The following is a 22,897-nucleotide window of genomic DNA, read 5'->3' on the forward strand; positions in this document are numbered from 1 at the left end:
GGATAATAAAAGAAACAAGAAGGGGGATCCTTGTTGGGCACGTCCATATTTATTGATTTTCCTCCAGAGCAGAGGAAGACATAATGGTGGTATATAGTCAGTCTGACTTAATTGGATATGACACAGCACGCACATGTCAGCTATCACTTTGGTCTGGTTTTGTTGCCATAGAAACATGTGAGCTCGGTAATAGTTTATAAACAGGCTAAGTAAGTTGCAATAAAAAGCATTGTCAGAGAATGGGCAACTCTGCAGAACACCTCTGGGCTATGATGTTCTGTCACAATATACTGTAGCCAGAGTTCTCAAATCACTGACATAAATGACTAGTCACTCGTAGCTACAACTCAACACAAAATAAATACTGCAAAATACATTAGAACTTCAGAATGCTTGCCTGACAACTCATCCTGAATTTAATTCCACTGCTCTATCGATTGCTCCATACATCAGTCTCAATCTACCATCCTAGAAATTGTTTGTGCAGACGTAAAAATTGTGATTCATGATTCATGTAGACCGTCTCTGGTCCAACCCATCGGTTTCTGGGACTAATCAGATCGGTTTGAATGTGTTTGCATTTGAGAAGTCATCGGGGAGGACAAATTCAGAGGGCGTGGCGTTTGGCCGGAGCGTTGTGGATGGGGTAGCCAGTCAAGCTGCAGAATGCTAAGTGTAGTTGCCCACTTGAAAAAAAAAACTGGTTGAATCAGCGTAGTTTCCAAGTCATTTCAACAACAAGAAATTCAATGTGATGATGTTGACTCAGCGTGGAAAACTGATTGGATTTGCAAAAAGTCATCAACGTAAGGGAATTTAGTATTTTTTTCATCCAACTTTTCACCTAAATCCAATGACAATTGTGATATTTTGGGTTGATTTCATGTTGAATTCACATTAGTTGACAACTCAACCAAATTTATATCAAAACTAGACATAGAACATAGAACATAGCCTGTGCCCAGTGGGTGGTCTCAATGTATATTCAGTTCACAGCATGGTTGGACGATAGGCAGGCTTGATGGCATTTTTGTTCAACTATTTGACTTTAGATGTTTGTTCGATGAGCTTTGCAGAAGTTGACAGTAACGATTGTGGAATGTTCCCTTGCCTTGTACTTGAGGAATGTGTTCTGATTCTTGTTTCTGTTCACCCTAAAGTTTCTTCTGGAGCTGCTGCTTTCACCTGATGGTTGAATTTAAAGAGACATGAGAACTAAAACAAACTGAAGTGATGTGTAGTGACTGTGTCTTAGAATAGTTTCATTAGGCTTGAGTGTGTAAAACATTAGGGACACCTTCTTAATATTGAGTTGCATCCCCTTTTGACCTCAGAACAACCTCAATTTGTCAGGGCATGGATGTGGCCCTTGTTGGCTCTAATGCTTCCCACAGTTGTGTCAAGTTCACTGGCTGTCCTTTGGGTGGTAGACCATTCTTGATACACATGGGAAACTGTTGCCTGTGAAAATCCCAGCAGAGTTGCAGTTTTTGACACTCAAACCAGTGTGACTGGCACCTACTACCATACCCTGTTCAAAGGCACTTGAATATTTTGTCTTGCCCATTCACCCTCTGAATGGCACACATACCCAATCCATGTCTCAATTGTCTCAAGGCTTAGAAATCCTTCTTTAACTTGTATCCTCCTCATCATCTACACTGATTTGAAGTGGATTTAACAGGTGACATCAATAAGGGATCATAGCTGTCAAATTGATTAACTTGGTCAGTCAATGTCATGGAAAGAGCAGGTATTCCTAATGTTTTGTATGCTATACTGTCAGAGTGGATTTCCAGTTTGTATTTGGTTCTATTTCAGGAGGTAGCCTATACGCTGGGTTAGTAAGGATGTTTGTAAGCCGAAAATAAAATGCAAATGACCTACACTAACGTTATGGATACATATCAGTGAAAGTTTTACAGGGGTTGTATGGTGTTATCACAAGCTTCCCACAGACACTAAATTAGTCTTATCATCCGGAGAGGTTGCTTATCATCTCAACTATGTCCATCCATGGTCTGCTGGGTCAAAAGTTCCCGAAACCAAGGTTACCATTGGTCAGGGGAGTCAAGAATTCATTTTTCCAAAGCCTGAAGAGCCAGCCAGCCCACCTAAATAAAGTTCATAATTGAACGATGGGGTCAATAGTTCTCCAAACAAAGATCACTAGTGGACTTTAAACATGTGAGCTTAACGGTTCCCCTAAACAAAGCTTTGCCATTGAACTTGGATGGTCAACTGTCATCGCTCCAGGACCAGGTGTTAGGAGTTAAAGTTCCAAGATGGCGCAGCAGTGAAGACGTGTTTTGTTCGTCCTCTTGTGTACTTTTGTATTTTTCGTATTTTTTTGTATATGTATTTCAATTTTATTTTCAATCTCTTTTCGAATTTTAATTTGATTATACCTTCCGGTAACCTGCCTCACCCAATGTGATACGGAATATTATTTTTAATTTTAGAACACATTCAAGAACATTCAAGAACCTCCAGAAGTTAACCAGCTAATTAGCTACAAGCTATTTAGTCATTGTTAGTCACTGCTAGCGGCTTTTACCTTCTGCACAGATACCAGCCCTGTTTTTAGCCTCGATAATACTTGCTAGTCTACCAGTATCGGACTGTCTCTCCACAACAACGCCGGATTCCTACCTTATTCCCTGGACCACTACTTCTGATCTTCACAGCTAGCTTGCAGCTAGCTTGCTCACAGCTTGCAGCTATCTAGCTCACAGCTAGCTTGCACTCACCGTGGCACCCAGTACCGAAGCTATCCCTGAGGCCCACCTCCCGGCCAACTCAGCTGTTCACCCGAACCCCACTCATACATGGCTACAGCCCAATACTCCACCGGATCCTTGCTGTAAACTCTGGACCTTGGCACCGGATCACCGCTGCTACCGATTGGCTATAGTGGCTAACGCCACTGCCACAAAGCTAGCACCAGTTAGCCGGAAGCCAGGCGCATCTCCCGGCTAGCAAACTAAATTCTACAATACCTCTTTCGCCATCTGGCTTGGATTCTATGTCGACACGGAGCCCCGCTGCACCACCACGACTGGTCTGCTGACGAATACTCCATCCGCTGTGCCTTCAACCGGCCTCCGTCGGAGCAGACGCTCCTACTAGCCCCGGGCTACTAACTTTAAACGCTGTGTCGCCCGTGTGCTAGCGTAGTGGCGGCTTCCCTGTTCCATCTACTGCTGCCCCCTGGACACTATGATCACTTGGCTATATAGCTGATGCCTGCTGGACTGTCCATTAATCACGGTACTCCATTCTGTTTATTATTTTTTTATCTGTCGGCCCCAGCCGCGAACTCAGGCTCTGTGTGCAGTTAATCCGACCCTCTCTGCCTGGTCATCGCCATTTTATCTGCTGATTTTGTGTTAGCTGATTAGCTGTTGTTGTTTTAGCTAGCTCTCCCAATCAACACCTGCGATTGCTTTATGCCTCGCTGTATGTCTCTCTCAAATGTCAATATGCCTTGTATACTGTTGTTCAGGTTAGTTATCATTGTTTTTTGGTTACAATGGAGCCCCTAGTTCCATTCTTCATACCTCTCATACCTCCTTTGTCCCACCTCCCACACATGCGGTGACCTCACCCATTACAACCAGCATGTCCAGAGATACAACCTCTCGTATCATCACCCAGTGCCTGGGCTTACCTCCGCTGTACCCGCACCCAACCATACCTCATTATATCCCGAATATATTCTACCACGCCCAGAAATCTGCTCCTTTTATTCTTTGTCCCCAACACTCTAGGTAACCAGTTTTGATAGCCTTTAGCCGCACCATCATCCTACTCCTCCTCTGTTCCGTGGGTGATGTGGAGGTAAACCCAGGCCCTGCATATCCCCAGGCACCCTCATTTGTTGACTTCTGGAATCGAAAAAGCCTTGTTTTCATGCATGTCAACATCAGAAGCCTCCTCCCTAAGTTTGTTTTACTCACTGCTTTAGCACACTCTGCAACCCTGATGTCCATTGCCGTGTCTGAATCCTGGCTTGAATTTTTTTTCTGAAACTTTAAAAATGAATCTCTCCAGAAATAAGTCTCTCACTGTTGCCGCCTGCTACCGACCCCCATCAGCTCCCAGCTGTGCCCTGGACACCATTTGTGAATTGATCTCCCCATCTAGCTTCAGAGTTTGTTCTGTTAGGTGACCTAAACTGGGATATGCTTAACACCCCGGCAGTCTTACAATCTAAGCTAGATGCCCTCAATCTCACACAAATCATCAAGGAACCCACCAGGTACAACCCTTAATCTGTAAACATGGGCACCCTCATAGATGTTAACCTGACCAACTGGCTCTCCAAATACACCTCCTCTGTCTTCAATCAGGATCTCAGCGATCACTGCCTCATTGCCTGTATCCGCTACGGGTCCGCGGTCAAACGACCACCCCTCATCACTGTCAAACGCTCCCTAAAACACTTCTGCGAGCAGGCCTTTCTAATTGACCTGGCCCGGGTATCCTGGAAGGATATTGACCTCATCCCGTCAGTTGAGGATGCCTGGTCATTCTTTAAAAGTAACTTCCTCACCATCTTAGATAAGCATGCTCCGTTCAAAAAATGCAGAACTAAGAACAGATATAGCCCTTGGTTCACTCCAGACCTGACTGCCCTCGACCAGCACAAAAACATCCTGTGGCGGACTGCAATAATAGCATCGAATAGTCCCGCGATATGCAACTGTTCAGGGAAGTCAGGAACCAATACATGCAGTCAGTCAGGAAAGCAAAGGCCAGAAATGTGCATCCTGTAGCTCTAACTCCAAAAAGTTCTGGGACACTGTAAAGTCCATGGAGAACAAGAGCACCTCCTCCCAGCTGCCCACTGCACTGAGGCTAGGTAACACGGTCACCACCGATAAATCCATGATAATCGAAAACTTCAACAAGCATTTCTCAACGGCTGGCCATGCCTTCCTCCTGGCTACTCCAACCTCGGCCAACAGCCCCCCCCATACAAATCAGCTGGGCTTGACAATTTGGACCCTCTATTTCTGAAACTATCCGCCGCCATTGTCGCAACCCCTATTACCAGCCTGTTCAACCTCTCTTTCATATCGTCTGAGATCCCCAAGGATTGGAGAGCTGCCGCAGTCATCCTCCTCTTCAAATGGAGAGACACCCTGGACCCAAACTGTTACAGACCAATATCCATCCTGCCCTGCCTATCAAAGGTCTTCAAAAGCCAAGTCAACAGACAGATCACTGACCATCTCGAATCCCACCGTACCTTCTCCGTCGTGCAATCTGGTTTCCGAGCCGGTCACGGGTGCACCTCATTCACGCTCAAGGTACTAAACAAAATCATAACCGCCATCGATTAAAGACAGTACTGTGCAGCCGTCTTCATCGACCTGGCCAAGGCTTTCGACTCTGTCAATCACCATATTCTCATCGGTAGACTCAGTAGCCTCGGTTTTTCTAATGACTGCCTTGCCTGGTTCACCAACTACTTTGCAGAGTTCAGTGTGTTAAATCGGAGGGCATGTTGTCCGGTCCTCTGGTAGTCTCTATGGGGGTGCCACAGGGTTCAATTCTCGGGCCGACTCTTTTCTCTGTATATATCAATGATGTTGCTCTTGCTGCGGGCAATTCCCTGATCCACCTCTACGCAGACGACACCATTCTGTATACTTCTGGCCTTCCTTGGACACTGTGCTATCTAACCTCCAAACGAGCTTCAATGCCATACAACACTCCTTCCGTGGCCTCCACCTGCTCTTAAACGCTAGTAAAACCAAATGTATGCTTTTCAACTGTTCGCTGCCTGCACCCGCACGCCCGACTAGCATCACCACCCTGGATGGTTCCAACCTAGCATATGTGGACATCTATAAGTACCTAGGTGTCTGGCTAGACTTTAAATTCTCCTTCCAGACTCATATCAAACATCTCCAATCTGAAATCAAATCTAGTCGGCTTTCTATTTCGCAACAAAGCCTCCTTCACTCTCGCCGCCAAACTTACCCTAGTAAAACTGACTATCCTACCGATCCTCAACTTCGACGATGTCATCTACAAAATAGCTTCCAATACTCTACTCAGCAAACTGGATGCAGTTTATCACAGTGCCATCCGTTTTGTTACTAAAGCACCTTATACCACCCACCACTGCGACCTGTATGCTCTAGTCGGCTGGCCCTCACTACATATTCGGCACCAGACCCACTGGCTCCAGGTCATCTACAAGTCCATGCTAGGTAAAGCTCCGCCTTATCTCAGTGCACTGGTCACGATGGCAACACCCATGCGCTCCAGCAGGTGTATCTCACTGATCATCCCTAAAGCCAACACCTCATTTCGCCGCCTTTCCTTTCAGTTCTCTGCTGCCTGTGACTGGAACGAATTGCAAAAATCGCTGAAGTTGGAGACTTTTATCTCCCTCACCAACTTTAAACATCTGCTATTAGAGCAGCTAACCGATCGCTGCAGCTGTACATAGTCCATCGGTAAATACAGTGCCTTGCGAAAGTATTCTGCCCCCTTGAACTTTGCGACCTTTTGCCACATTTCAGGCTTCAAACATAAAGATATAAAACTGTATTTTTTTGTGAAGAATCAACAACAAGTGGGACACAATCATGAAGTGGAACGACATTTATTGGATATTTCAAACTTTTTTAACAAATCAAAAACTGAAAAATTGGCCGTGCAAAATTATTCAGCCCCTTTAAGTTAATACTTTGTAGCGCCACCTTTTGCTGCGATTACAGCTGTAAGTCGCTTGGAGTATGCCTCTATCAGTTTTGCACATCGAGAGACTGACATTTTTTCCCATTCCTCCTTGCAAAACAGCTCGAGCTCAGTGAGGTTGGATGGAGAGCATTTGTGAACAGCAGTTTTCAGTTCTTTCCACAGATTCTCGATTGGATTCAGGTCTGGACTTTGACTTGGGCATTCTAACACCTGGATATGTTTATTTTTGAACCATTCCATTGTAGATGTTGCTTTATGTTTGGATCATTGTCTTGTTGGAAGACAAATCTCCGTCCCAGTCTCAGGTCTTTTGCAGACTCCATCAGGTTTTCTTCCAGAATGGTCCTGTATTTGGCTCCATCCATCTTCCCATCAATTTTAACCATCTTCCCTGTCCCTGCTGAAGAAAAGCAGGCCCAAACCATGATGCTGCCACCACCATGTTTGACAGTGATGATGCTGTGTTCAAGGTGATGAGCTGTGTTGCTTTTACGCCAAACATAACGTCTTGCATTGTTGCCAAAAAGTTTCATCTGACCAGAGCACCTTCTTCCACATGTTTGTGTCTCCCAGGTGGCTTGTGGCAAACTTTAAACAACACTTTTTATGGATATCTTTAAGAAATGGCTTTCTTCTTGCCACTCTTCCATAAAGGCCAGATTTGTGCAATATACGACTGATTGTTGTCCCATGGACAGAGTCTCCCACCTCAGCTGTAGATCTCTGCAGTTCATCCAGAGTGATCATGGGCCTCTTGGCTGCATCTCTGATCAGTCTTCTCCTTGTATGAGCTGAAAGTTTAGAGGGACGGCCAGGTCTTGGTAGATTTGCAGTGGTCTGATACTCCTTCCATTTCAATATTATCGCTTGCACAGTGCTCCTTGGGATGTTTAAAGCTTGGGAAATCTTTTTGTATCCAAATCCGGCTTTAAACTTCTTCACAACAGTATCTCAGACCTGCTTGGTGTGTTCCTTGTTCTTCATGATGCTCTCTGCGCTTTTAACGGACCTCTGAGACTATCACAGTGCAGGTGCATTTATACGGAGACTTGATTACACACAGGTGGATTGTATTTATCATCATTAGTCATTTAGGTCATCATTGGATCATTCAGAGATCCTCACTGAACTTCTGGAGAGAGTTTGCTGCACTGAAAGTAAAAGGGCTGAATCATTTTGCACGCCCAATTTTTCAGTTTTTGATTTGTTAAAAAAGTTTGAAATATCCAATAAATGTCGTTCCACTTCATGATTGTGTCCCACTTCTTGTTGATTCTTCACAAAAAAATACAGTTTTATATCTTTATGTTTGAAGCCTGGAATGTGGCAAAAGGTCGCAAAGTTCAAGGGGGCCGAATACTTTCGCAAGGCACTGTAGCCCACCCAATATACCTACCTCATCCTCATACTGTTTTTATTTATTTACATTTCTGCTCTTTTGCACACCAGTATCTCTACCTTCACATGACCATCTGATCATTTATCACTCCAGTGTTAATCTGCAAAATTGTAATTAATCGCCTACCTCTTCATGCCTTTTGCACACAATGTATATAGACTATTTTTTTTATTTTTTTTTATTCTGTGTTATTGACTTGTTTATTGTCTACTCCATGTGTAACTCTGTGTTGTTGTCTGTTCACACTGCTATGCTTAATCTTGGCCAGGTCGCAGTTGTAAATGAGAACTTGTTCTCAACTAGCCTACCTGTTTAAATAAAGGTGAAAAAAAGGCAGAATCTGAAATGGCAGCCTATTCCCTAAACCCCGAGTCGGTATTGGGGCGGCAGGGTAGCCTAGTGGTTAGAGTGTTGGGCTAGTAACCGAAAGGTTGCGAGTTCAAATCCCCAAGCTGACAAGGTACAAATCTGTCGTTCTGCCCCTGAACAGGCAGTTGACCCACTAGGCCGTTCCTAGGCCGTCATTGAAAATAAGAATTTGTTCTTAACTGACTTGCCTAGTTAAATAAAGGTAAAATAAATAAAAAATTCCCTTTGACCTCGCCCACAAATTGGGGAAAACAAACATTCTTTCCCATTGACCCCATTGTAAAAGAGCCAACTTCGGCGTAGATTTTTTGTTATACAGAAATAACAAGAAATGCTGAAAAGCTGCTGTGCTGGTCAATGTAACCAGGTAAGAAATCCCATGAGAAGAGCCCTGTGGTTTCAGGTTTTCGATGTAGAAGACTGGGAACTTGTGGGGATTCGGGGTCCGAGTAGGGAAAACATTTAATCACAGGTAAGACATTTGTTCAGTATAGTCTGTTTGTAACTCCACTCACTACTTGTAGCTTTATAGTCCGTTTGTTTGTGTTGTTGTTCTTGGCTAGCGTGGCAAACATTAGCGCCGTCACGAAATGGGGCATTAGGCAAGCCCTACAATATTACGTTTTTCTAAGGAGTGAGAACGTTTGGGAGCAGGCAGTGCTGAAAAGTCATCTTTAGACATGTATTTTTCTTAAATTTAGTTTTTTAATTGACTAAAACAAGCAGACAAAAAGAAAATTGCATCTGAAAAAGGTCAGTTTTTGCTGTTATCCAATTGGGTAACCACGGGTTGTTTTCCTCACAGGCGGGCTGGGCCGCAACGTTCTATTTAATACCGACTGGGACTATACAGTGTACTATTTTTGAACAGGGTTCACATAGGGAACTGGTCAAAAGTAATGCAGTGAATTTACAAACTTCAGAAGTCCTTTTAAACCTTAAATACAGTTTTACATTTCCTCAATTGCAGGAAAGTTATCTTGCAAAAGCGTGATCAATTTAAGATCCTACATCTGTATAAAGGGAATAGGGTGCAATTTCAGACACAACCAAAGGCTGCGTGCTTTTTATATTAGACATAGTTTTGATGGGCAAAGTGTCAGTTCAGCAACTCTGCATACTGGAGTTAGAGTCCAAGTCCAGACTCAGATATTGGCTGTAGCTTGGGTGTGGGGTATGGTCCAAGCCTACGTGGGTCTGGGTGTTTGGGGGACTAAGAGTCAGTAGCAGCAGGGCTATTGTTATGGCTACATTGTATCTGTGCATTGAACAGGAAAACACAGGACTCAAAAAAAATCATTCAAATGTAGGGATCATACAGGTTCCACATCTGGCTCCTCAGGCTTCCTCTAACACAAAGCCAAGCATATGAGACATAAGACCCGAATAAGGATGAAGGCAACTGGCTCAGGTTATCCATGAATCATATAGCCCAGGGATGGGCAACTTTAATGTGGTAGGGGTCACAAAAAATCTGAACGCATAATGAGGGGCCAGTTGTGAGCAAAACCTTTTAGCAGCCCCTCCTCCTGAGAGAACAGAGACATTTTTTTAAGTTTTAAAGTTAATTTTTGCACATTTTGACATGGGGCGTAGAGATAATTTTGTAGTTTTAAAGCAAGTTTGCTGCAATTCTACACATTTTGCCATAGGGTGGAGAGAATTTACAATTTTATAACTAATTTCATGCAATTCTACTCATTTTTTCAATGGGTCAGAGAGGAAAATGTGCTGTTTTACAGCTAATTTCCAAACATTCTACACATTTTTCCATAGGATGGAGAGAAATGTTAGCTGTTTTTGATATGATATCTGAGTGAGACCGACTAACAAAATCAATGGGGGCCCCCCGCAGGGTAATTTAACCAAGATTAATAAGTTTAGATAGCTGGTCGCTAGACTAATTTACCAATAAAAAAAAAATAGCTGACATGGGCTAATTGAGTAACTATCAATGACTGACAATAAGAGAAAAACTGGTGATGCACAACCAAATTTCTAAATTGCACCTTGTGTATTTGTCACGAATCCCTCTGGAACTTTCATTACACACACCTGGCCCCTATTCCCAGTGATTAGTAATTGTATAAGTGTGTTCTTGGTTCACCATTGTCCTGTTGATTATTGTTACTATGTCCATTGGTGCGTGTGAGTACCTGTGCTGTGTGTTTTGGCTTTCGTGCCATTATGGATTGCGCAGATGATTACGGGTCTCGTCTCGTGTGTTAATCATTGTGCGAGTGTGTTATTTATTTGAGATACTCCTCGCTCTTTTGTTTGGGTTTCAACCCTGTGTTTTTGTATAGTGTTTGTTTGGTCTCTGTGCCTTTATAGGGCACTCCGTAATTTGGGTACAATAAAAAACCCTACTATCCATTCCTGCATCTGTCTCCCGAATCTCTTTATACCAACGTGACAGTATTCTACTATTCTAACTTGTAACAAGTTGAGACCCTGAGTTTTTTTTGTTGTAGAAATTTCCCAGAGGGCCTTCAAAAGTTGCCAATTCCTGGTATAGCCTAACATATGAATTATTATGTTATGTTTGTTATCAAAACTGCCAAATTGTGATGAGGGATAATTTATATTAAAAGTAGCCTACTTCTGCAAATGTAGATAAATACACTGGTTATGATGCAGTGTAAATGCCTGCAGAAAACATCAATGGAAGTCCACTGAAAGCAAGTGAAATATATTCAGCTAGGTCTTCAATCTAATCCAGTCAGTCTCCCAAAGAAGACTTACTCAACAGTAATCATTTAAAATGTATGTTGAGGATGTAGGCTACTAACAATGTTTTGAAAATAAATCTGTAATATTTTTATTGAACAGTCCCAAAACTCCCATCCCTGGCTGTGAGATATTTGTTCACACAGTGACCGCAGTGCTGTGGGGTTATGGAATAACAAGGTGCTCCATGTATTATTAATGGAAGCTCGACCATGAATCTGTTTAGAATAATATCAGCCATTTCCCTCCGCCTCATTACTGTGTTTTTAAGCATGTGTTTGGTCGCCATGGACACCCCACTCTACAACATTCTCTCTCTCTCCTCCCCCCCACCTCCCTCCACCCACCCTCTCCTATTGAGATTCAGATCATGAACAGCACTTGCTGTTTTTAATTTTCATTTCATCATAAGCGCTTTTAGACTGTTGCCAGAGCTCATTTGCAGTTTTTCGGCGGACCTCTTCACTACTGCCTTCTGACAGGACAGATGCTGCAATTAATCAAGCCGGGCAGAGAAATGGGCATCGTTGCTCCACACAGAAATGAAGAGCCAATCACTACACACTACAGCATCAGCAGCCAGCCCTCAAAACCCAAATTACAAATGCCTTTTCAAACTAACTAATTGAATACAAAGCCACATTTTGAAAATTATATCAATCGGTGGTATAAAATATGCATGAGTTTTATTTCACAATTTTTTTCCAGGTCCAGATTTATTTCACAATTGGTTTATGATAAACGTCACTCCCCCCTACGTAGTCTAATGGCTTTTCTGCTCATTGTGGATATATGATAATTATTGTTTGCCAGTCTTCCCTCCCCCACTCATTCACCATGTTGATGTAAGCTCAGAGCCCCCTGATGATTGGGGAGGCAGGGTATCCTAGTGGTTAGAGCGTTGGACTAGTAACCGGAAGGTTGCAAGTTCAAATCCCTGAGCTGACAAGGTACAAATCTGTTCTTAAGGCATTCATTGTAAATAAGAATTTGTTCTTCACTGACTTGCCTAGTTAAATAAAAGCCTATAATTTTTTTAATTTGACCATCTTAGAAATTAAGTAGTTAAAATGTGGTGGTACAAAATGGTTAGTTCCTGGTGAAGAAAGAGTCAGAATCCAAAACATTTGTCAGTGAGAATGAGGACTGTTATTGAGACAAGCACATGCTGACTCTTTCCAGTCTGTTTGTTTGACACAGTTGGTACTCCATGTTGAAATCACAGAGAAACATATACAAACTATAATAATGGCAACAGGAGAAGTAGGTTTTATATCCCTGCATCGTTATTATTATTAAACGTCTTATTTACTCCATAATAATTAATTATCTTGAAATAATTCTATACATAAATATTGTTTTTCTTTTCACATTTTTCAAAACCTAACAATAAGGAGACTTCATACAACATTTTGGCTAATATCATGGCTTATAGTATAATAGAGTATAATATCATGGCTAATTATACTATTATGGCTAATTATACTATTATGGCTAATAGTATAATAGATAGAATGTCTCTGGTTGTGTTTTCATTTAAACTCAAATGTTAAATTAAATGTCCTATTAAGAGCTCAAAAACAAGTAGAATATTCATACTAAAATGCATTTATTCTATGGACAGTTTTAAGAAAGCAGTTGGATTTTTATCTGTAAGCAAAATACAAACAAATTAATTGTTGCTATTATAACTCATAAAAAAGTATAAAAGAGCAGAAATGCACTACGTGATATAGTAATCATACAGATCATTTTACCAATGTTTTAATTACAGCCTCACATATTAAAACTTTACAACAGGTGATATGAAAAATGTACAACGCTTCTCTTTTCATCATGGATATATCACTTCATCTGGCAAGAAAATACCCTCATTGCCTTTTCAATTGGCTCTGACAGTGCAACAAAGTGTCTCTGCTACTTCTTCTTACTTTTGATAAGTTTTGTAGTATCAAGGAGTACGTAGTGTAAAAATACATCAATCAATCATGAAACCATCAACCTTGATCGTGGAATTTTTCATTTACCATAAAATATCCCCTTTATCACACCAAATAAAAACATAATTTAATTCTTAAACATCTGAGGTAAAAACAAATACATAAAAGGAGGATTTTTTGGAGTGCCAGTTTTACACACACTTTTTGAACAAATGGGTATTTTAGTGGAAAAAGGAGGTCCCCAACTCTACAAAACACTTACAGCAGGTTACATTTACAGTTTGATGACATAAATGATCTTATGGCAGTTTATGTCTCTGTCTGTCCATTCCTCCATTCTTCCATCCAGCAACCCCCACAATCCCCCATCCCAAAGACATTTTTCAGTTCCCTTTTTCCTTAAGATATTGTCTCTTGCCTTCATGCCATAGGATGAATGCACTCAGATATCACATTGGCCTGAAATGCGTGATGGTTTAATGGAGAGTTTCCTTTAGACAATTTGTTAAACAGTTACATCTGCAGGAATGTAGGGCAAGAGAAAAATGGGAAAAAGGTAGAAAGTCTCATAATATACTGGCCAGTGTGGAAACAAGTTTAATGTGTGGATTACTGGTCTCCAGGATGGTACCTGTAAGTCATTCAGTTCAGGCGTTCTTCTCTGGGAGAGGTTAGAGCTGCAAAACAAAATGCCTGTTGAAATCCATTCATTGTGTCCAGTAGTTGGGCTGAAATGACAACTTTGACCTCATAAATAAAGCTTTATCATTAAATAAAAACAGGGCATTCCTTCCCCTGTGTGAGTCAGGTACACCAGTCCTTTCACAAATGCGCCCAAAGTCAGTTTTGAATTGACAATTGAGCAGAGAAAGACAAACAAACAAACAATAAACAATCAATGGGCATTTGCCTACCGACTTATCCTCATAGCGCAGCCTATTTTATAGACAAAATCCAGCTAAGGTATCTGCCCCTTTACATGTCTACGTAGGTATTCATATCCGTCTATAACAATGGACAAGTTCTTTGTAAAACATTCTAATTCTTACACACTTCTTAAGTGCAACTTAGAAAAGCAACGTGGAAATTATGCTTTTATTTCTATTCCTCTTCTTTGAGATAAGATAGATATCTTCCATTCATTTGGCTCAGTAGATGGAGACCTGGGACAGAACCTGGGCGTGGGCCTGGATCTGGGATGGGTGTGGCTGCTGGGGGGCGGGTTGGGGACTGCCCATGGAGGCGGAGCCCCCCACAGATTGAGGTGTGCTGGGTGAGTGTTGTGGTGGGGAACACTGGGACTGGTGCTGTTGCTGCTGTTGTTGGAGATGCTGCTGCATCTGCTGCTGGTGGAGCTGCTGCATCTGCATCTGGTGGAGTTGCAGTTGCTGTTGCTGCATATCATGCCTCTGCTGCTGCTGCTGCTGCTGCTGCTGCTGCTGCTGCTGCTGCTGCTGCTGCTGCTGCTGCTGCTGCTGTTGTTGTTGTTGTTGTTGTTGTTGTTGCTGTTGTTGCTGCTGCTGTTGCTGTATGTTGTGTTGCTGTAGCTGCTGCTGGAGGTGGTGCTGGAAATGCTGATGCTGCATCTGCTGCTGGATCTGCTGGTGGTGCATCTGCTGCTGCTGCATCTGGTGGTGCTGCAGGTGTTGCTGCATCTGCTGCTGCTGTGTTTGCTGCTGCTGCAGCTGCTGCATGTGCCCCCCCACGCCACCCTGCATGGGCGGGCTCATCTGGGACACGGCCGTGGGCTGGGCCCCGGCCACCATGGCCCCTCCTCCACCACCTCCACCCATCTGGTTCAGCAGCTGGGATGGCACACCGTTGGTCATGTTCTGGTGCTGCACCGTCACCGAGGTCACGATCTGGTTGCCCCCCAGCCTCATCTGCAGCGGCTTGGGGGCGATGGCCCGTGGCATGCCGTTCTGGAGAGCCTGGGCCATGGAGGACATGGAGGACATGGACGGGTGCTGGGAGAGTGGGGAAGGCAGCATCAGACCTGGGGACAGGCTGGTGGAGGCCAGGGTCTGCTGGACTGAACGGATGGTCTGAGCCTCTGCTGATTCCTGGGCAGCCTGGAAGTGAAACAACAGCATGTTAGATACAGACTAGGAATGGACACTAGACTTACTCACGAAATAAATGTTTATTTCGACAATAGCCTGAGGTAACAACGTAAAGCTATAAATCCTCTTACTTTCTAAGATTGCAATCTTGAAAAGATTCAGGATCTGGATGCAGCTCGTGCAGGAAGATTTGAATATCTAAGTTTACTACTTGTCACAATGAAATTCAAATCAAATCAATGTTTCTTTTGTCACATGCGCAGGATACTGCTGTTATAAACGGTACAGTGAAATGCAGCGCTCCTCAATAATGCAGTACAAATATCAATATCAATTATAATCAAGTCAAATCAAAAATATAACAAGTCAGAAATAAAAACTAGGGGTCTTAGGCTTCTTCCCAGCAGTTCACACTTCTGTTGGGTGAAAAGTGAAAGAAAGCAGTGTCTCACCTTTGAAACCAGGCTGGCGCGGTAGGCAGCGAGGGCTTTTAAATATTCCTTTTTAGCAGCCTCTGTTTTGCTTTTATAGCCCTGTTATGACAAGACGGACAGGTGTGAATGACAGGTGACAAACAAAGGATCACTCTGTAAAGAGATACAACATCTAGATGCAGGCATAGGCAGCACAATATAACTGACTAAACAGCCTTCTACTTTTGATGTCTATATTCATCGATTTATTTCTGTAGCTCTCCACATATTGATTGGGAAATGAGCGGGCAGGAGAAATTATACAATCTGACTTCATGCATCCCCTTAGAGCAATTACTGCTAATTACTGATCATCATGCATTTGCTTCTCAATCAGATATAAAAGTCAAGGGCCAGTATTCACAAAGCATCTCAGAGTAGAAGTGCTCATTCAGGATCTGGTAAGTCTCCCCTGTCCTGTTCATATATAATCGTATTCAGTATGATCTAAAAGGCTAAACTGATTCTATATCAACACTCCTAGTCTGAGATGCTAGGGCTGTGTTTACACAGGCATCCCAATTCAGATTAGTTTTTTATTCCACTAATTGGTCTTTTGATCAATCACAGATCTTTTCACGTCAGATCTTTTTCAGAGCTGAAGATCAGAATTGAGCCGAAAAAAAGATCAGAATTGGGCTGCCTGTGTAAACTCAGCCTTTGTGAATGCAGACCCAGTGGTGTAAATGTCATAGTGTAGGATTGCTCTGACAGATAATGATGGATTACCTGCTTCTGTTCCTCTCCCAATCCATCCCACATGGAGGCCACTATCTTGGAAACCTCTCCGAAGGTGGCGTTGGGGTTTTGACCCTTAATGGCGGCCTGTGTGTCTCTGAAGAACAGGGCGTAGGCTGAAACTGGCTTCTGGGGCTCATTGGGGTCCTTCTTCTTCTTCTTCTTGGGGGTCTTGGGCTTCTTCCCAGCATCTGGCGCTGGGCGCTTTTCTCCTGCCATTACCTGTTACAAGAAGAGTGATCTGGTTTAGACAGATGAATGTAATTCAATGGTGACTTGTGGTAGTGCCAGAGGAATGTGCATGTGACACTTTACTAACACAACCACCTTCAACAAATGCATATGAATATCAAGCAGTCACTGTGCTATTCAATCAGGTCTATTTCACACTAAAGTGAGCACAATCTTAGTGCAGCCTTCTTTAAAATGTGTTTTTATTTAAGGCCCTTTCATAGAGTTTTCCTCACACACCCTATTGTCCTGGTCTTGGTCGTCCTCGTTGATAGAGCTGGAGGGTGAGGGCGTGGCCGACTTGCTGGCTGGTGGTGAGGGTGAAGTATGGGGGATTTTGGGTCCTGTCATGTTCAAGCCTAGCTGGGCACTGAGCTGGGACTGGTTGATGGTGGTCAGCTGGTTACGGGACATCATACCATGGGGGTTGTTCATGCTGATGATGGATCTCATGACCATGGCGGGGTTAGGGGGGTACTGGCGGAGGTGGCCCTGCATGTTCTGAATCAGAGGAGAAAGAGAGGGAAAAGTCAGTAAATATGACAGCATCTTGTAAGAGACTGTACTGTATCTGTAGCCTGGTCCCAGATATGTTTGTGCTATATAGCTATTTGTTTGGCATGACAACGAAATAGGAGTTGGCTATACAGCACAAACATATATTGGACCAGAGCATAACAGAACAAAAATCTGGTCATCACATTCTTCCAGACTGTCACATGGCCACAATGCATCACATAACATAACACATGGCCCTGGGTCTTTAACTTCTCCCATTATCAACTATGATGAATTATCTTGAAACCTGAGTAGCCAGTTTGATCTGCCATTAATAAATAGCTTCACAGCTCAATTGATACAGTTCACAACACTCTGTGGCACAGCTTTGACTGCTCAGACCCTGGTGTATAATGGACTGAGTTAGTACCCTTGAGATGGTTTGGCTACATAACCTCAAATGCCAGGACAAAAAAATAAAGATTGTGCAAGTCACGATTTGTATGCACAATGACTACCTCGAAAACATTTTGGATTTAATGCCCATACAACAAATAAAAATGTTATACATTTCTGTGAAATCTGACATTTTGAAAGTAATACATTTACCCTAGCTGGCAGATGGGGGCCCAAATGATACCTTCTCCATTATGTTTAAAGATGAAATGCTATCGGCTGGCAGGTTTCATAGATCATACTTTAACTGCCAAAGAGTGAAAATATATTTCTATATAATCAACTCTACAATTCAACTGTCTGAAGGGATACGATTGGCGTGTCATGGGCATTTTTCTTCCTCTTTATACAATGCTGAGTATATGATACCATCAATACCATCTTCATATTTTCTAATATATCTTCCAGATAAAACATTATGGTTTTCAAAATCTCTTTGTGTAAAGGGAGAGGTAGATGTTTGCATTGAGAATTCCACTGAGGATGGAATTACATGGCCTGTCATTCTCTCAGAGGGGAGAATGATCAGGGATGCAGCGGAGCTGACAGGGAATAGTGAAAAATAACCAAACACAACAAAAATGTGATTTGTTTGGGAGGTGTGTGTGTTTGTGTGGTGTGTGTGTGTGTGTGTGTTCGTGTTCGTGTGTTCTCCCTGAGTAACATCCATCTGGTATTCAGCAGCAGCACAAACTCCATCTCTCCCAACATCAACACATCATATACCCACACACCTTGCTTTATTGAGAGAACCTTACGAGCCCTGTCTTCAAAACAATATTCAAACACCTTCACAGAACAGAAACATATTGAATTTACAATCCATTTGTCTCCCATCTTTCTCATGTGCCATGTCTACTACCTCTCATAAATCAGTCTACAAGGCAGATATGTATTCAATATTAACATAGAAATACTCCACCAGAGATGGAATAGAATACCATTTAATGATGCAAACATGCCAACCACTCAATTCTCTCTTTGAATAAATAGTGAAATAAAACATGCCAACCATTCAATTCTCTCTTTGAATAAATAGTGAAATAAAACATGCCAACCATTCAATTCTCTCTTTGAATAAATAGTGAAATAAAACATGCCAACCATTCAATTCTCTCTTTGAATAAATAGTGAAATAAAACATGCCAACCATTCAATTCTCTCTTTGAATAAATAGTGAAATAAAACATGCCAACCATTCAATTCTCTCTTTGAATAAATAGTGAAATAAAACATGCCAACCATTCAATTCTCTCTTTGAATAAATAGTGAAATAAAACATGCCAACCACTCAATTCTCTCTTTGAATAAATAGTGAAATAAAACATGCCAACCATTCAATTCTCTCTTTGAATAAATAGTGAAATAAAACATGCCAACCATTCAATTCTCTCTTTGAATAAATAGTGAAATAAAACATGCCAACCATTCAATTCTCTCTTTGAATAAATAGTGAAATAAAACATGCCAACCATTCAATTCTCTCTTTGAATAAATAGTGAAATAAAACATGCCAACCATTCAATTCTCTCTTTGAATAAATAGTGAAATAAAACATGCCAACCATTCAATTCTCTCTTTGAATAAATAGTGAAATAAAACATGCCAACCATTCAATTCTCTCTTTGAATAAATAGTGAAATAAAACATGCCAACCATTCAATTCTCTCTTTGAATAAATAGTGAAATAAAACATGCCAACCATTCAATTCTCTCTTTGAATAAATGGTGAAATAAACTCGAGCAATGGGATAACAATGTAATGTTGATTTACATATCTTCAGTTTTCAAATGTTCCACTTGATGTGTAAGTCTCATTGTCACCTCCAGTAGTGAGCTACAGTAAGTTAGTGCTCTGAGTGACTCTCTGCTCATTGAGAGCATCACAGATGAAACACACTGAGCTCTTTAGCCATGACCATCTGTGTAACAACATTTAAACACAATATCACAATGATGCAATATCACTTAGAGCAATGACACATCATGCCATTTGTGTCAAATGTTGAGTTTTCTTCATAATAGCTATGGCCCTGCCCTATTCAAAGATCGTTTGCCTTTCAAAATGTATCTTGTGTTTGCTGGCTTTAGTGATAGCTGACCTTTTTGTAAATGGGTTTGTGGTGAAATAGCTTACACTAGTGTTACAATAATATCACCAAACCCAGATTGCTATACAGACTATAGTGGTATAATATTATAAACTTGACTGGTGGCTATAAATACATCTACGGCTCTTTTCTTCAGCTCACAACTACTTACCTAAAAGAGTGAGTGATTAATGTAATCTACAGTGCCTTGCGAAAGTATTCGGCCCCCTTGAACTTTGCGACCTTTTGCCACATTTCAGGCTTCAAACATAAAGATATAAAACTGTATTTTTTTGTGAAGAATCAACAACAAGTGGGACACAATCATGAAGTGGAACGACATTTATTGGATATCTCAAACTTTTTTAACAAATCAAAAACTGAAAAATTGGGCGTGCAAAATTATTCAGCCCCCTTAAGTTAATACTTTGTAGCGCCACCTTTTGCTGCGATTACAGCTGTAAGTCGCTTGGGGTATGTCTCTATCAGTTTTGCACATCGAGAGACTGAAATTTTTTCCCATTCCTCCTTGCAAAACAACTCGAGCTCAGTGAGGTTGGATGGAGAGCATTTGTGAACAGCAGTTTTCAGTTCTTTCCACAGATTCTCGATTGGATTCAGGTCTGGACTTTGCCTTGGCCATTCTAACACCTGGATATGTTTATATTTGAACCATTCCATTGTAGATTTTGCTTTATGTTTTGGATCATTGTCTTGTTGGAAGACAAATCTCTGTCCCAGTCTCAGGTCTTTTGCAGACTCCATCAGGTTTTCTTCCAGAATGGTCCTGTATTTGGCTCCATCCATCTTCCCATCAATTTTAACCATCCTCCCTGTCCCTGCTGAAGAAAAGCAAGCCCAAACCATGATGCTGCCACCACCATGTTTGACAGTGGGGATGGTGTGTTCAGCTGTGTTGCTTTTACGCCAAACATAACGTTTTGCATTGTTGCCAAAAAGTTCAATTTTGGTTTCATCTGACCAGAGCACCTTCTTCCACATGTTTGGTGTGTCTCCCAGGTGGCTTGTGGGAAACTTTAAACAACACTTTTTATGGATATCTTTAAGAAATGGCTTTCTTCTTGCCACTCTTCCAAAAAGGCCCGATTTGTGCAATATACGACTGAATGTTGTCCTATGGACAGAGTCTCCCACCTCAGCTGTAGATCTCTGCAGTTCATCCAGAGTGATCATGGACCTCTTGGCTGCATCTCTGATCAGTCTTCTCCTTGCATGAGCTGAAAGTTTAGAGGGACGGCCAGGTCTTGGTAGATTTGCAGTGGTCTGATACTCCTTCCATTTCAATATTATCGCTTGCACAGTGCTCCTTGGGATGTTTAAAGCTTGGGAAATCTTTTTGTGTCCAAATCCGGCTTTAAACTTCTTCACAACAGTATCTCGGACCTGCCTGGTGTGTTCCTTGTTCTTCATGATGCTCTCTGCGCTTTTAACGGACCTCTGAGACTATCACAGTGCAGGTGCATTTATACGGAGACTTGATTACACACAGGTGGATTGTATTTATCATCATTAGTCATTTAGGTCAACATTGGATCATTCAGAGATCCTCACTGTACTTCTGGAGAGAGTTTGCTGCACTGAAAGTAAAGGGGCTGAATAATTTTGCACGCCCAATTTTTAAGTTTTTGATTTGTTAAAAAAGTTTGAAATATCCAATAAATGTCGTTCCACTTCATGATTGTTTCCCACTTGTTGTTGATTCTTCACAAAAAAATACAGTTTTATATCTTTATGTTTGAAGCCTGAAATGTGGCAAAAGGTCGCAAAGTTCAAGGGGGCCGAATACTTTCGCAAGGCACTGTATATGAAAAATATATATATTTGCTATGCAACTACAATGTAAAAAAAAAGTAGCATGTATGTAAAATGTGTGTAACATATATGCTGTATGTAACAAAAAAGCTGTACAAACAAAGTTTGAAGAGGAGTGAGTGATTATAGAGTAGGCGAACATACCCTAGCTTAGGCCTAATCTTAACACATCTATGTTAACCATACTATCAAAACACCCCTGGATAATACTAGTCCCTGAGAAAGGGCTACAGTGGTTGTGAATGTAATGTGTGAATCTGCAACAAGTCTGTTAATTTATGTCCTTCTGTCCTCTCAGTTGCATTTTAATTAGAATATTGGATGCGTCCCAAATGGCACCCTATTCTTTATATAGTGCACTACTTTTAACCAGGGTCCATAGTGCACTATGTTGGGAATAGGGTGCCTTTGGGACGCAGATATTGTCTGCAGTCACAGCAGACATCTAAGAAGTTAGCTTGATAGTCATCATAAATCTGTAAATAAGTCCTTATCTTGAATGCACAGTGGCCAGATGTGACAAATGGGGAAGCAGGTAGCCTAGTGGTTAGAGTGTTGGACCTGTAACCGAACGGTTGCTAGATCGAATCCCCGAGCTGACAAGGTAAAAATCTGTCATTCTGCCCCTGAACAAGGCAGTTAACCCACTGTTCCTAGGCTGTCATTGTAAATAAGAATGTGTTCTTAACTGACTTGCCTAACTAAATAAAGGTCAAATTAAAAAAAACATCCCTATCAGGCTCCATCCAGCTTGTGTGTTTGTATACATGTGTATCAAACACAAGTAAACCTAGAGTCTATGCAATCTACTCTCCAATCAATATGGCTTTGTGAAGGAAATCTTGAGATGGAGACTCTCAACATCTATGCCTTTTAAAAGTCCTCAAGCTCAAGGAGCCAGCAACTCATGTGTACCTGTCAAGCTGTCACAAGCATATTGGCTTGTTTGATAGAAGGTTGTTGGCTTTGACTACACATCCTATCCTCTCCTCTGCACCAAAGCATCCCAACAACTATGTATAAGATGCAATAAAAAACCCAACAATAGCCGAGACCCTTCCACAACACACTGGCTAATAAACACAGCAGCTGGACTGAAAATGCAACATTACTCATTCAGAAGTACCAGAGATAAAATCTCAATAGCAGTGATGTCAATGAAAAGAGCCTTGGGTCGGTTCTTGGAGATATTGGAATCAGAATCTGAGGAGGTGGGGAATTTAACAGGCTGAAAAGAATGTTAACAAGTTAAATTTCCATTCAATCATTGACAGAAGCTCTTGGAAATGTTCCATTGCAGAAGAGGGGTAAAATCATCTATATGGTAATTATAAGGATGAGTCCTCCAGTAACTTTC

At 41.8% G+C, this 22,897-nt stretch overlaps 1 protein-coding gene across 1 annotated transcript in view; it reads right to left on the bottom strand.

The window, feature by feature from the left end:
- Positions 1 to 12,352: 12,352 nt before the first annotated feature.
- The window catches only part of LOC110506738 (TOX high mobility group box family member 3), a 64,369-nt gene continuing 53,824 nt past the window's right edge, over positions 12,353 to 22,897 (bottom strand). Inside the window, exons 4-7 of the mRNA XM_021586571.2 lie at positions 16,904 to 17,164; positions 16,424 to 16,654; positions 15,674 to 15,754; positions 12,353 to 15,230 (exon numbers count right to left, since the gene is read on the bottom strand). Of these exons, the coding sequence (XP_021442246.2) occupies positions 14,307 to 15,230; positions 15,674 to 15,754; positions 16,424 to 16,654; positions 16,904 to 17,164 (1,497 nt within the window). The 3' untranslated portion in view covers positions 12,353 to 14,306. The remainder of the gene's footprint in view (positions 15,231 to 15,673; positions 15,755 to 16,423; positions 16,655 to 16,903; positions 17,165 to 22,897) is intronic.

Source organism: Oncorhynchus mykiss, chromosome 26 (assembly GCF_013265735.2).
Source record: "Oncorhynchus mykiss isolate Arlee chromosome 26, USDA_OmykA_1.1, whole genome shotgun sequence".
Lineage (NCBI taxonomy): Eukaryota > Metazoa > Chordata > Actinopteri > Salmoniformes > Salmonidae > Oncorhynchus > Oncorhynchus mykiss.